Genomic DNA, 15160 nt, shown 5'->3' on the forward strand with positions numbered 1-15160 from the left:
TTTTGCATAGCGGTTGCTTTTTCAGCTTTGAGAGTAACCTCTAGAATATAGACCGTTAATCTTTCAAATGTTTCATTTATGAGTTAATATCTCCAGTGTTGTTCCTTGGACATGTAGAATGTATGATCATTTATTGCCCTGGACGAGACCTGGTATGGAATAGTTGAATGTTAGCGCCCCAACAATGCCATATCTCCTGCAGATCAATATTTTAAAGAATTCAATCCCGTACGGACATGAAAATCAAACCCAAAAACATCGAATTGGAACTTCAGGTACCACCGAGCCGAAGGCTCTGAGGCAGTTCTGAAACTGAGCCAGATTGTTTCCAGAAGATAGACCAGCCTTGGCACCATGGAAGCTGAGTCTTGGATTCGGGAACACGGCAATGTTGGCACAAAGTAGCAATTGGTGGGTAAATCTAATGGTCTGATCCCCGCATTTCGGTTAATGGTCAGATGATGAAGTGTGGGGAAATTCAAAGTACGTAGTACTTTTTCCGGGGCTACGGAGTATCAAAGCCAGCATGTAGGGATCTGCAATGGATTCTCTAAAGTTGGATAGTAGACTGTACCTATAATTCCTTAACTCCGGGGAAGTCCTCTATGATTCGTGATGACGGTCAATGCGGTAAACTATGAGTTATAAAGTTTCTGACTTCATCATCCACGTGGACTTTAGGGCGGTGAAGAATATTGAAACTATCGAGTGTTGACAGACCGTTGAAAGTATTCCTTAAATTGTCCTAGGCTAGATAACTACTTAGGAGGGCACTGTGGCAGTATAGCGATTCCAAGGTTCCTGATTATGACCTATTTGCCACTGACTTGACTTCTGGGTTGCGTTCCACTCCACTATCAGCTACCGAGCAACTTGGCAACTTTTTATTTCTGCAGATATAGATGTAATAAATGGAGACTCTGGATTTTGAGAACAAGCTTTGGAAGATTAACTATGAATTTTCTATTAGTCATCGCTGACTATCTTTCGAGGTCTTAATCGTGACTGAGTAACTTGTTACCTATTTCATGAAGTCTGTTATCAATGTACATGCCTCTAGTTGAAGAATTAGATGCTAGAGGATTTATGATTAGTCCTCCTCGTCTAAAAAAAAAGCAGATGGAGGGAAATGGAGGATTTTCAGGCACATTTACCAATACTGGCATCTGAGTCGGACAAAATCAATGCGAGGGCCTGGGACTTCCAAGGTGACTGATCCAAGCCCTGGAGAAGAATAATCCAGCAAGATCATCATGAACAAAATAGGTTGAACGAAGGAAGAATGGAACGAGTGTGAAGTCCAAAATTTTGCTGTCGGTGTACCATTGGACGTTTCCTCCTTATTGGCTTCCAAGGTTAATTATTAATGTTCGGATGCGGGGTGGGCCAGATTGTGAGTATCCATTCCCTATTTAGACTAGCCTTCCTTTATATACGGTCAAACTTTCCAAAGTGGACTATGTTTTACGCAGGGCTAATTTAGATGAGATGCCGGTGAAAGAAAATCTGTCTTCTGTTTCAGGGGTTAAAACTCACCCACGCTTAGTTGGCAATACTCATTGGAGTATCTTGTAAAATCAATCTACTTTCTACTCCATGCTATTGTATCAGATTCATAGCAGGATCCAGAAGAGGGTCCGATGTTGATAACAATCGCGAAGGAAGAATAAACTTGAAGGCTGTGCTGTTGACGTGAAGATCAGTGTTTTGTTGTGGAGCTTACTTCAGCCAGCTTGTCCCACTTCCTTGGCCCATGGTCCCCAGCGCCTTCTCAAAAGATCTAGAAAAAAAATAATAGAGTGGCTTCTAAGGTTTGTTTAGCGTCGGGCCAATCGAGATTCAATTTCCTTTGTTTTCAATCTGGTTTTCCCCTTAGAGCTACCTTAGGGTCAAGGTTGTTTACAGGGTTATCAGCTTGTTCTGAAACATCCCGGAATCCCCAGGATAACCCTAACTCCTTTTCTAAGAGGGATGGACATGAGACGTTCCCGGTGTATAGACTTAGAAGTAGGACCAGATGTACTCTGTAGTTACCATCAAGAGTTCATTCTCTGACTCAAAAAGGGGTAAACTAGTACAGAATACCCCGTACGTCGTAGATGTCCACAGCCAACAGATGCAGTAGTGAGAGCAGTAGCGTGTATACTAAGGGGGGGGGAATAGCTTATCTCTTATTGGTGGTACTATTCGGCAAGATGTAGCTCCAACTGCATCATGTATTGCCTCCACATAGTTATCTATGATGACAGAAGGCATGACGCATTTGATGAACCTCCTTAAGTTCCTCTCCAATCATTGGAATCCAAGTTTCCCCAGAATATTGAAGATTTGCCACTTTTTCCGACGGAAAAGCAGGAGACATGGAAGTAGGAAAAATACAGTATTACCATGGTATGGCTGTGGTATCATTGAGCATAAACAGACCCTGGATGGATCCACATTTCACTTTAGAGCTTGATTAACTGTAAGATCTGGTTTACTTTACAGTTTCCAAGTCTTAAGTCTTTTTTGGCCGAGTATAATCTTGAATTGGAGAAACATTGAAGGGCCATTCATCTCAGATTGACCAAGGTAAGTTGGCAGGGCCTCCCCGGATTGTGGAACTGATTCCCCACGGTGCCCATATTATTATCCCGTTTCCCCGGGATGCTGAGATAAGTTCTGCTTAATTCCGTGAGCACGGAGTCTCTCGGGGCTGACTCCGGGGTGTTTCCCCTCATAATATTGCATGAGAAATAAGCAAATTACAGGACCTGCATTAAAAACAGTTAAGTATCCCTCGAAGCCAGAAGAGCCAGAATTCAGAGATAGGCATAAGCTACAGTAGTCTTTCAATTAACTGCTGTCCGGTGTGTAAATCAATATGAACCAGAAAGCGGATACGGAGTAAAGTAAACTCCACTTCTATTTTTTTTTCTTGCTTCCAACGGGTGTTAGGGCTTTTTGGGCTTTTTTGGGCTTTTTTGGGTCGTTTTGTTTCCCTGGTTCGGAAGCGGTTCATGGCACTTGTTGAACTTTCTTTGAATCCTAAAATCATCTGAGCTTTGGGAAAAAGTATATTAGCTTCTTTTTGTCATCTTCTCCAGCTTCTTTCTTCTCTCTTTCCATTATGCCTAACAGAGCTGCTCGGCCTTAATTCTTCCTCTTTTTTCTCCCAAGTATAACTGTGTTATACAAATTGGGTCCTTTTCATCTAATTCAGCAAGCTCTGAACTCATATTTCACGAATCCCCTTCTTGACGAATAAAGAAAAGAAAAAAGAATATCTCTCCATCTTCAAATATTCCTCGGAGACTCATACTCGAAATGTCCGCCAATTCCATCCATAGCCACGAGAAGGAGGGTGTTCCCCGGGTTTCCGGTGAGAATGGCTCGGCCCTTCGCCAACAAATGACTGCTGAGGAGCATGAGGTTGCCCGTGCGGCGGCTAGGTTTGGATATGGACCTCTGGCCGAGGTCAACCCTACAGAGTCTGGATTGCGTCCATTCGGTGGTGAGCTTCAACCTGGTCTGTACAAGTCTGTCGCAGATCGCAAGTTCGGTAACCCGGCTCCTCTGGGCTTGTCTGCTTTCGCTCTCACCACTTTCGTGCTGAGCGCCATTAACATGGGTGCGCATGATATCACTGCGCCCAATATTGTCGTCGCTCTTGCTTTCGGTTATGGTGGCTTGGTGCAGCTGTGTGCTGGCATGTGGTATGATCAAGGCCCTTACATCTCCAATAGGAGGTGTTTATCATCATTTGCAGTCTAGCTAATTCCATCATGATGATAATCACAGGGAAATGGCCGTTGGAAACACTTTCGGTGCTACCGCTTTGTCCTCGTATGGTGGATTCTGGATCGCCTTCGCAATTGTCTTGACTCCTGGTGGGTTCGATATTGCAGAGTCGCTCGGTGGTGCCACTAGTTGGAATTTTAACAGTTCGATGGGTATCTTCTTGATGGTAAGTGTCTTTGTTTTCGATCCTCTTGCTTGCCTTTAGCGACTCGGCTAATAAGTTACAAACAGGGTTGGTTCATCTTCACCACCATCCTCCTCTTCTGCACCCTCAAGTCGACCGTCGCTTTCTTCTGCCTATTCTTCTTCCTGGACCTGACCTTCCTTCTGCTGGGTATTTCCTACCTGCAGGGTGATGGTACCGCACCTGTTGCCTCTATTCAGAAGGCCGGTGGTTTCTTCGGTCTCCTCTCTGCTTTCGCCGCTTGGTACAACGCATTGGCTGGTATTGCCGACACCAGCAACAGCTTCTTCATTATTCCCGTCGCCCACTTCCCCTGGTCTCCCACTGGCAAGACCCGCCGTGCCAAGAGCGACCGTGAAACCGTCTAAGCTTTTCTCGTCGAGATTTTCGCGGGAATTTGTTGAATTATATTGTTGTAATGTTTCTGATATCCCCCTCATCGTATAATTCTGGGTTGTGGGCAATAGCAGTTCCGTCTCCTTTAAAACAGCTGTGCAGTCTCTAGTCGAGACGTTCGTTATCGACAGGGAAGAGGCGTTTTATCTGGAGGGGTAGTTTTTCGCTTCTTCTGTGGCTTGGAATGCTCGCTCGATTCTTAGCTGCATTGCTGGGTTGAGTTGATGCACAAAATGAACCTCTGTTTTCGTCGGGATTGATTTCTCGATGGGATCAGGTGAATATAATTGAGGATCTGAGATTTACCTCGAGGTCTTCTTATTTCCTTGTTATCTTTTCCCTTTTGTGTTTGTTTTCTTGCTGTATGTTAATGGATATGCACTTAATAGCATTGGATCATGAATCTATACTTTTCTCAACATGTTCAGTGATCTCAGAAGATTTCCGTATAGTTCCTAGAATACCAGGCAGAATACCAGGCAAGTTGACATTGGATACCAGTTCATTGCAACCCTATATACTAGGGCACAGTCAAATGGTCCATTTCAAGGATTGATCTGTGTTGAAAAGCATTCTAAGGTTAGCTCAAGATTGCAACTGATCTGATAATAGGTAGGTTCTGTGTTGTTCCAATAGAATCATCACAGTCCAAATATTTTCCCATAACTTTGAAATCAAAAATGATTTCAGAGAGTGATTATGCGAGATTAAAGAGAGAAATATTTTGAAAAAAAAAAAAGGAGCGAAGAGTAGGATTTCATTAGCTCCTGATCAAACCAAGCCGAGTGAATCCCGAGATTGAGCCGGGAAACTCTCTGCAGACACTCGGAGTTCAATTTATACCGTGTTGAACTTTAGTTATTCCTATTTCAACTACAGAGTAGTTATCTTAAAGGTGATCAATCTGTTCTCGTTGTAATTTCCGCGAAGTATATATGGAATTTTCTCACATTTAAATACCCCTGGACACCCTTGGAAAGTACTGGCAGATAGGTACTTTGGTACCGGATAGATATATACATAGGTACAACCTCGAGGTCATAAGGTGCCCAGATCCTACCTAGGTATGTGTTATTGGTCAGTACATATGGGAATGGATGGTTGAAGGTGGATCTGACACCGCACCTCTGGATACCTAGGTAGGCTTCTCGGATGGATCACTGGAATGATACTGAGTGGTCGACCTACAAGAATCATTTCAAGAGATTTACAAGGCTATAATTTACAAGAACCAACTAGAATGTTAATTACCCGAGTATGTTCTAGTTTTATGTTGAATAATATTCTAGTGACAATAGGTGTATATGCTAACTTCTTCCCACCACGCATTTAGTAGGATATGAGATTAATTACAATGTATATGGCAAGAGTGGGGATCATCGAAAAAAAGAATTCAAAGATGTCGGGATCAAACAGACAGCGGCTCCATATGCGTCTGCACCTCGACTTCATGCCAAATTTGACGCAGCATAGGCAGATGAATACGATCAGTGTAGAAGAAGCCCAATAGGATCTGCCGGCACTCTTGCCAAGAAGTCACGCCCATGAGACTAGTGGCATTAGCCAATTCCGAGATGAAATACGTCCGCTCATTCGGCATGACCTGTGTGCAGGCCGCGCCCATGAAGAGCAGCCAGACAAGCACATCCTGACAGAGCCCGTATAGGCCAGTTGGGATGGTGACTTCTAGGGCGGAGCGGAGGGTGAGAATGGGCTTTGGCAGCAGTGGTGCTATCATGGGGTAGAAACTCCAGATGGCGCTGTTGTGGAAGCAGAGGGCGGCTAGGCGGCAGCAGCCTTCGATTGAGTTGTCGCATTTCATTTGGCCGGTTGGCGTGTATCGGTCTGCGTATAGGGAGTATTCGACGTATAGGACTTCGAAGTTGAAGTATTCTTCTGTTTCGTCGTCGAAGTCTTTGTGGCCCGTGTTTCCTTTGATCCATTCTGCGTACCAGGATAGCTCTACAAGATCGATGATCGTTTTGGAGAATGCTTCGTCGAATATACCCGGGATTTTGATCAAGGGCATGAGTCTGGTTGCCATTTGCAGGGCGTCGTCGGTTGGTGGGATGAGAGTTAGCCCTAATGGGCGAGGGGATCGGACAAATGTGAAGATGGGTCTAGTCATTGCCATGGATGCGACTCGGATATCAGTCCTATCGTGGGATTTAGTAAGAAGGGATCTATGAGGAATTTAAATATCAAAACTAACCATGAGATCTGGAAGCGAATATCTGGAGCCACGTCGGCAAAGTTCTTGCGCAGTCCTACCATCTGTCGCAAACCAGCCAAGTGGATTTTCAAATAGTCAGGGTTACCAGACGCGATCTAGAACTTATGAGTATCTCGAATGAACTGTCAATTGGCATAATTTACTTACTTCGATGGTCAATAGAGTGGACACTGCCGCAATCAGCTCATCGCTGGCAGCCTTGACTGGGTCTGACAATCCCTCATTGACCAAGCGGATGGTCTCCCCACGATGATGGAAGGTATCAACCACAAGGGTGCTGCGTTGCTGGGTTGGATCTCTTATGGGCAATTCACCCCTTTGCATAGCTGCATTTGACGTTGACATACAAATAGTCGCATGCAAAATGGCCGGATCGCGTTGAACGAGAGCAGCCCAATGATTATGCAACTTGTTTTTATAACCCCGCTGCAGTGGGTGAGCCTGCTGCGTTAGGTCCCAAAGGACTATCATTTGAGTTAGTCACAATTTCGTAAGATAGAGTAGCAGTGAAATAGAAGACGCACAGTTATGCAGATAACTCAGCATACGATCTGTCATTTGAGTATGCCCAGTATTAAACGGGTCGTTAGCCCCCGATCCCACTGATGCATGTGACCATATAGACGGTCCCGCAGGCCTAGTCTGATAGCGCACGATTTCCTCATACTCATACTCATCATCCCAAGCCGTAGCCGTCGTTGTCGCTGTCGCCGTCGATGCAGGTAAATAATAGCCTACGGTAGTTGTTGTAGGGACGAATTCTTGCTTGATCGCGTGGTGGACATATGAGCCTCGACGATCAGAAGAGTGTGTGGGGGCGGAGACCGGTACCGGCGCGGACACCGACGGCCGGGAGGGACCTATGGCACCAGCGATGGTTTCAGGCGGTTGGAAAGCCAATTGCTTCCACGTCTTACTTTTATAATCATTTGTATTTTCTAATCGCTTCTTGCGATTATGCTCTGACATGACATGGGATCGAATTCGCTTCAATGTCTCTTCTTTTGACGAGCCCGCTGATACTGTCTTTTGGTCGGTATTGACCCAAAATAGGGTCGACTTCGTGGACTTTTTCCCAGCTGGGACTGAGGATGACGACGCATTGGTGGCCTTACGAGACTTGCGGACCTTGGAGACAACTTTGCGCTCCTTGGTCGTCGCAGTGGCAGCTGTAGTATCCGAAGCTGGAGCCTGAGCTGGTTGAGCTGGTTGAGCTGGTTGAGCTGGTTGAGCTGGTTGAGCTGGTTGAGCTGGTCGAGCTGGCAGAGGAGCTGTCTGCGTCGTCACAGTTGAGAGTTTCGCATGGGTTGCGGGATGCGGAGCAGTATAGGGGTCTTTGTAGAGGTCATCGACGTATGCCTGTGAACGAGATAACACTGGCAATCCATTCTCATATCCATAGGAAAAGGGATCCTTGGCGTCCATGACTCCACATATTATAAGGAAAGGAGGTGTAAAAGGGTTAAAAAAAAGGAAATATAAGGGAGAAGAAAGTAGTGTACGTCCCTCGGAGTGCCGGCGGGGTAGGGCCGTACTCCGTATCTCCGCCGAGAAATGGGAATTCTTCAAGGTGATAGGGAGTCAAGGGAACCCACCAAGTCAACTAGTGGGAATTGCAGGAGACTAGTGCTCCCTCTAACTCAGTTATAGGGATGTTGGAATGAAGATGAAAATGAATTTGTCAACCCTAATTGATTCGGGAAGTCAGTTTTGAACTTAATTTGATACAAGCTACTATCTACTATCTGTGGGGCTTGTACTTGTTGTTTTGCTGTTTAAACAGATATTATATCTTTTCCATTGATTCTGCTGATTCGATTCCAGATGTTTAGCTAGTCCACGTAGATCGACGCTTACAGTGGATACCATATTTTATTCAGACCCAATGGGATTTTACCCCTCAGATTGATACTGACACTATTATCCGCATGCACGCTTAGTGGTTGGGGGGCCATTTCTGTAAGATCACCGAGACCTGGGTTCAATCTGAAACTAGGAGGAAATTGTGAGGAGCTAATGACTGTGGAATTGTAGCAATGCCCACTAATTTTTGATAAGCTATTGGTAACTAACTTAATACTAAATATTCAATAGCTGTGATTACAAGATGTGGGTTCTTGGCATCTGCGAGTCTCAACTCCACTTTAACTGTCAACGTCTATTCTACATAAGCCGGGAGTAGGGATAAACCTGTATTTACACTTCATTGAGTATCTGGGGTTAGACCCAATGTGATATTATTTGCTCTAATTAATCTCCTCATGACTGTAATTGCGGATTACCAGCAAATGGCCATGCATAGTAAGGAGAGAAAATAAGGAAACACATAGGAAAAAGACAAAAGATAGAATAAAAACAAGATATGCAAAGGGAGAAGAGAATGCAAGAATGGTAGGGGTGTGTTGTAATATTGACCTTATGGAAATCTAGGCCATCCCGGGACGCGGGAATACTGGGACGGTAGGCAGCTGTTCTAACCCACCCATCGTTCCATTTTGTGTATTCTGCCAACCTTGGCCAGTTTGCTGGTTGATGAACTGGCTCTGTCGGAAAGGATTGGTACTTCCAGTAGGATTGGGTTGGAGTGGAGCTAAGCCGGCGTTCGTAGGAGCGACAGAGTTCCGAGCAAAGGGATTGGTTCCTGTACGCTGTTGTTGAAGTGGTTGCGGCGCCTGCTGCACTTGAGGCATCTGTGGGACTTGAGGCATTGGCTCAGGAGCACCATAGTTGGACTGGGGTGCCATGGAAAGGCGCTTGGCAAATGGATTCGTGTCCTGCCGTTTCAGAGCAGCTGCTGGTGCACTGCCAGTCGCCTGGCTGAACATTGTAGACTGACGGAAAGGGTTCGAGCCTGTCGGTTGCTGTTGTAACTGCTGCGGCTGTTGCTGTGGCTGTTGCTGTTGCTGAGGGAACGAGGTGACTCCGTTCTGTGGGATTGCTCCCAGCTGCGATTGGTAATATGACTGCGGTTGTGGTGTATATCCACCAAAGCCAGCACCCGTTGGAGTAGCCTGGAGAGGCTGTAGCTGCGGCTGTACCTGCTGCGTCTGTTGTACTTGCTGCTGTGATTGCAGCTGTCCAAATGGATTTCCGTTGTTTTGCTGTGGGGCGTTTCCATAGGGATTCTGTATGTCATATCCTGTCATCTGGGGCTGCTGCTGCTGTTGCTGTTGCGGGAAACCGGTCTGCTGGGGGTAAAACGCTTGCTGAGGTTGCTGGTAGCCGGTTTGTTGGTATTGTTGCTGGGCCATAGGCTGCTGGTTCTGTTCAATTGAATCAAAGAAATCAATCAAGTCCGGGGCTGGTCCCTTAGGCTGTTCCTTGGCCAGGCTTGGGAAAGCCTGTGAAGCAGAAGCCTGCGGTTGGTTAGGCGGCTGGCTAGGCGGTTGGTTGCTAGTAGTTGCAGCGGATGGAGCTTGTCCAGGGGGTTTGACGCCTTTCTGGACTAGATATTCTCGTCGACGAAGATCAAAATCGGGATCGTTTAGATCATCTTCAAGAAGACGTGCAAGGTCAGTGGAAGCGTGCTTGAGTTTCGGAATTTCCAACCGAGTGGCGGACTGGAAGTGTCTCGCAACTCCAAGGAACTGCACGACTTCCTCCGTCTGTTTCGTGAAAGTCTTATAGATTGCCAAGGCACGTTCACTATCCGGCCTTGACATTTCAAAATAGTGCTCTATTGGAGAGCTCTGTCAGAAGGTCACGCACAAAAGAAGACGGTGGCTGTAGACGTACCCAAGACATTGATTGTACCCTCATTCATCACTGAATACAGAGTAAGCAGGTCTAGTGTTAGAAGCCGAAATGCGGTCAGACTGATCTCGTTCTCGGGCTCATCCGTTAACAGCTAAATATCATGTCAGCCCCCCAAACATAACAAGTTTCGGGAAGAGTTCACTCACATCACATCGAAGCAATGCACGAATCTGCTTCTGTACAAATTCAGTTTCTCTCAAAAGACCCTTCTCCACACTTAGTCGCTTCAGGCGCCCAGGTCCGCTTCGCACGTAATCTGTCTTTGTCGCATCAAATGCTCTTGCGCGGGCAATAAGATAGTCGGCGTACCGTCGGATATTATGTCCTTGTGATTGCGCTGTACGCACGATCAGTCAATTGAAACAAATCCATAGTCCATCTGTAGTTCTCACCTTCAGAGAAATTGCTAGGCGCGATGTGTTTCGGGTGATCGGATAGGTACGCAAGTGCGGCATCTTGTTGGCCTTCTCGGATCATGAGGTGAACGATGATAAGTGCCTTGAATACTATGGTCCATGCTGAATCGCGCAGTCTGTGTTGGAGTGTTCGGAATACTTCTGCGACTCCAGCCTCGCCGGTGTGGGTCGCCATGAGGATAGTCTCGACATATTTGGATTTAGGGGCCGCGAGCTGCGCAGAGATAAGCGATGAGTATTTTATAGGATATATGACTATAGCTTCGCGTGAACCTCACCTTTAGCTTGGTGGCCCCTTTTACCGACTTCTCAAAGCCGGGCATTGTCTCGGCAGGTGTGTTCGCTAGATTTGGATTAAGTGAGTCAACAAAGACTGGATTGACCAGTCTTCAAAAAAGACTGAAAATATCAGTGCCTTCGTATGGCAGTGTAGATCCTCTATCATTACTGGCGTGTATGAAACGGGTATGGCGGCTCATTGGACCATGGATAAAGTGAGCGGGGGACAAGAGTCGTGTCCAGGAGAAAGTGACGGAGGGCGGAATGACCGGGTTGGGTCCTGAGAAACTGCACTAGCAGCACTATCTGGAGGATTTCAATAGGGCCTTGAAAGGATAAGGATATGGAGAGGTCATGAATCCAAGGGACAATCAGGTCGAGCTTCACTTCGGGCTGCGTAAGGGGCCCCTGAATAGGTTTAGCGTGTATCGGCGGCACGATCACTTCCAAGTTCATATTCTCGGAGAATAATGTACCACATCTGAATCATTTCAAGATTCAATTGTATTAAATTTGGCAAATTTGGCAAATTTGGCAATTTTTTAGAACTTAGACTCTTTCTGCTAAGTGGGTTATTAAGTCATAGACTGTAGTAGTGGTATCATCAATCAGGTACTCGTATATCCATAAATATTCAATGTTTCGAGCCGTATAAAACGTCACAACAAACATTATAAATATTCGTAGTCACACTTGAAGTTCTAGAATTGAATTTTCATAGATTACTGAATGCTAAGGACTTCGATCTACTGATCTATCTGCTAACCTTGGAATGATCTAAGCACCTGAGGTTTTCCTACCTAGGTATCTATCTATGTACTCACTTGGGCACTCTTTTAAAATTTGATGTTAAAAGATTCATTCCAAGATTCCTGCTGTCCTCTCAAATCGAATTTTGTTTAGGTAGGTAATTTCAGGTTATCCCTATTCTCCACTGCTTATTGTTTATTGTTTATTGTTATTTTTTATTTTCTATCTAACTATGCGTGCGAGCATCCAAGGGATTTCCAAAAGGTTGTAACATTCCAAAAGATGGAGACTACAGGCCGTTATTTACGGGTACCTGCCTTGAACTCGGTAAAAAAAAAAAATGGATATACGATAGTGTTGAGTTTTTTTATTTTAACATATTTGCTTATCAGGACTTCCGGCCTACCGCCGATAATTCCCTTGTTACCTGTCATGGGAAGCACTGTTGGTGGTGTTGGAAAGAGACTGAAGAGGAAGCCCGAGTAGAAATTCAACAAGAGGTTGAGCAAGAGACTCTAGCAGAAGAGAAGGGCGAGTCTATACTGAGACTCCTGAGTGCTTTGACAGCACAAGATGTACCCCAGCCAGGGATAGAAAGCAATATGAATCGTGCAGATACTCCCCATGAAGGTATCCTCGGACATTGCACATCGGAAGATCGGCCACCCCTGCCACCCATCCTGTATAGGTGGTCGAATATTTGGTCCCAGGGCATAAATGAACCAAATTCCTTGGTTGCAGGATTGTTTCAAAGCGTTGACTCGGAACAGTTTACCCCATATCAACTCTCCAGAGAACAATTTCTGAGGCACTTCAAGAACCATGTCACCAAACAGAAGGTCAGCACGCCATTCATTTCAACAAGTCAAATGCCTGTTACTCCAATACACAGAGCCCTTCACAATCAAGAGGATGCCATCGTGTTCATCATTGACACAGCGAAGCTTGACACGCCAGTAATCAAGGCCCAGACTCTGGTACCTCTGACTGGCACAGAAACACCGCACTGGCGAGGATATGGCGAGTATTTGATATGGGGCCAAGTGCCACGAGAGGCAATCGTGTGCTCCTTTAAGATAATCGATCTCGAAAAAATTGCTGGATTATCTGATGACATTGGAGAATTTCTTCAACTGGAACTGATCAAATCACATAAGTATTGTAGTAGAAACCTTTACATGGCTCTAACTGCAGGGCAGACAAGGAGTAATCATCATATCACTCTAGAACTGCTCAGTCTTCAACTCAAAGTGCCAGTGCCACAAAGAGATAAAGTGGAATCGGATTTTCTTAGGGCATGGTCGGAACGAGGAAGCCTGTTTATAAGTCGTCGTCAGCAAGTCGCTGAAGGCAGCAGAGAGCCGCCAATTCGTTCTCTGAATCCAGTGCTACATAGTCAGTTAGGGAATACTAGTGCATCGACATCTTCATACGAGCCACATTCCAAAGAGGATGAGCTTGAGACAAGACAGACAGAAACGAGACTACAGCCGCCTGAGGTGACAACAGACAGCCGGTATGAAGCAGCAAGTGACAGCTCTTCTGTTCGAGACTTCCCTAACCTGGAAGAAGGAGTTATTACAAAAGGGTACAGAGCTGGAAGGCATACGGTGAATGCCCCATATACCCCATCGACTTCTTCAAGTGCGATGAGAGCCAATATCAGAGGTACAGATCGACCCGGGACCAATGAACAGAATTCAATCAATCTACTCAGTGAAGAGGAATCTGGAATGGAATCTGGATGGGGTTCCATGGATGATGAAATTTATATGGAGCAACCAATATCTTTCTTTCCACGCCAACAGTGTAAGACGATGAGAGGTCAATGGGATCATAGAGAAAAATATGGCATAGTGGCGAGAATTGTTGCGCCGTTCGAGCTCGATAAAACTGGAATGGACTAATCTACGGCTGATCAGTTAATTTTGCAAAAGTCCAAAATTGAACATCTACAGGTGATGTAGAAATTGAAAACATCAACGCCTCCTATTTTGTCAATTACAACGGCCTATTCAGAATAGATGCCTGAGAAAAAAAAATTGCAGTATTCAGAACAAATCCGCCCCGACGGCTAGCTGGGGATAGTTCCCTTTCTGCTCCGGGTATACGGTTTCCCTGGTAGGAGGATTGATGAGAAATATTTTTGCTTTTTGTGTTAGATACACATTTTTAAGCAAGGTATCTGGGACATGGAAACTCGTAAACTATCCCGACCCTCGTCCTAGAAATTCCTGATATCCAGTTCAAACCGCTCCCTTCGCCGTACAGATCCAAACGCCTAGAACTTGGAGAAAGACTTGACAGCCTTACCGGTGCGGGGCAGGACACGCAGAACGTTGAAACGAACCTGTAGATAAAAAATGTTAGAATAGGGATCGTGAAAAAGTAGCATGTTGGGTAATGCAAGAGCCAAGAATTGACTCCGAATGAATATGACCACTATGGTGGACCACATCATGCATATAGATAGATCCAAGTGACATACAGTCTTGCTCAGGGGACGGCACTGGCCGACGGTAACCCAGTCACCCTCCTCAACACGGAAAGCGGGGGAAACGTGGGCGGAGAGGTTCTTGTGGCGCTTCTCGTAACGGTTGTACTTGGGGACGTAGTGGAGGTATTCACGGCGGATGACGATGGTACGGTGCATCTTGGTGGAGACAACACGGCCGGTCAAGATACGGCCACGGATGGAGACCTGACCAACGAAGGGGCACTTCTTGTCTATTGAATGTTAGTGTCGTGAACCTTTCCCTCATGCGATTTTGTTCTGGCGGGTCGAGATATTCGATTTCGTTTGTCCTGGTTTTTCGAGATTGGGAGATGGACAAGATTTCAATAGTAAATCATTGCAGCGTTCTTCTTGCAATACAAAGTATTCTGAGTCTCTCCAATCGCGTCGCAATGTCGCCACTTCTCTCAACCCTTGTTCGCTTTGTTGACTGTGCCCATCTTCAAACTCGAAAAGACGGTATAATATCGAATATCTCGCCCGGAAGAGAACTTAAAATCGTAGGTCGTGTGCATACCAATGTAGGAGCCCTCGATGGCGGTCAAAGGAGTACGGAAACCGAGACCGACATCCTTGTACCAACGGCGACCCTGGCCAGCCTTCTTGCTCTTGACCTTGGAGTTAAGGAAGATGTGAGGCTGCTTCTGGAAAGCGCGCTCGGACTGGACGGTCAACTCGGTCGCCATTTTTGCGGATATTTGTCGACGGGGGAAGCGGGTGTCGAAGAGATTGGCGATGTCGGGTCGGATTAGACGTTCAAAGTCTGAGAAAGATTCGCTAATGTGTGTGCGGCACTAGTCCATATTGGTCTAGTGCAAGCGGGCTTAGGGCTACCATATTTACCTATTATT

The 15160-nt window shown here is 45.8% G+C and overlaps 5 protein-coding genes across 5 annotated transcripts; 2 read left to right on the top strand and 3 right to left on the bottom strand.

The window, feature by feature from the left end:
* Positions 1-3306: 3306 nt before the first annotated feature.
* On the top strand, positions 3307-4332 carry N7495_008329 (acetate uptake transporter family protein; the record flags this gene model as incomplete). Its single annotated transcript, XM_057210980.1, has 3 exons — positions 3307-3695; positions 3781-3946; positions 4012-4332. 3 exons carry the CDS (start codon positions 3307-3309, stop codon positions 4330-4332), a joined length of 876 nt encoding a protein of 291 aa, XP_057060523.1.
* Positions 4333-5768: 1436 nt separating this feature from the next.
* On the bottom strand, positions 5769-8018 carry N7495_008330 (uncharacterized protein; the record flags this gene model as incomplete). Its single annotated transcript, XM_057210981.1, has 4 exons — positions 5769-6516; positions 6573-6688; positions 6741-7057; positions 7118-8018. The coding sequence occupies 4 exons, from the start codon at positions 8016-8018 to the stop codon at positions 5769-5771; spliced, it is 2082 nt and encodes a 693-aa protein (XP_057060524.1).
* A 1001-nt stretch (positions 8019-9019) lies between these two features.
* N7495_008331 (ENTH domain protein) lies at positions 9020-11088 on the bottom strand (the record flags this gene model as incomplete). The annotated part of the gene is made up of 5 exons (XM_057210982.1): positions 9020-10269; positions 10329-10440; positions 10496-10686; positions 10742-10979; positions 11044-11088. 5 exons carry the CDS (start codon positions 11086-11088, stop codon positions 9020-9022), a joined length of 1836 nt encoding a protein of 611 aa, XP_057060525.1.
* A 988-nt stretch (positions 11089-12076) lies between these two features.
* N7495_008332 (uncharacterized protein) lies at positions 12077-13701 on the top strand (the record flags this gene model as incomplete). The annotated part of the gene is made up of 2 exons (XM_057210983.1): positions 12077-12121; positions 12187-13701. 2 exons carry the CDS (start codon positions 12077-12079, stop codon positions 13699-13701), a joined length of 1560 nt encoding a protein of 519 aa, XP_057060526.1.
* Positions 13702-14075: 374 nt separating this feature from the next.
* On the bottom strand, positions 14076-14995 carry N7495_008333 (40S ribosomal protein uS17; the record flags this gene model as incomplete). The annotated part of the gene is made up of 3 exons (XM_057210984.1): positions 14076-14144; positions 14283-14521; positions 14827-14995. 3 exons carry the CDS (start codon positions 14993-14995, stop codon positions 14076-14078), a joined length of 477 nt encoding a protein of 158 aa, XP_057060527.1.
* Between the last annotated feature and the right edge of the window lie 165 nt (positions 14996-15160).

The sequence above is a fragment of the Penicillium taxi genome (assembly GCF_028828555.1).
Source record: "Penicillium taxi strain IBT 34144 chromosome Unknown utg000005l_segment0_segment0, whole genome shotgun sequence".
NCBI lineage: Eukaryota > Fungi > Ascomycota > Eurotiomycetes > Eurotiales > Aspergillaceae > Penicillium > Penicillium taxi.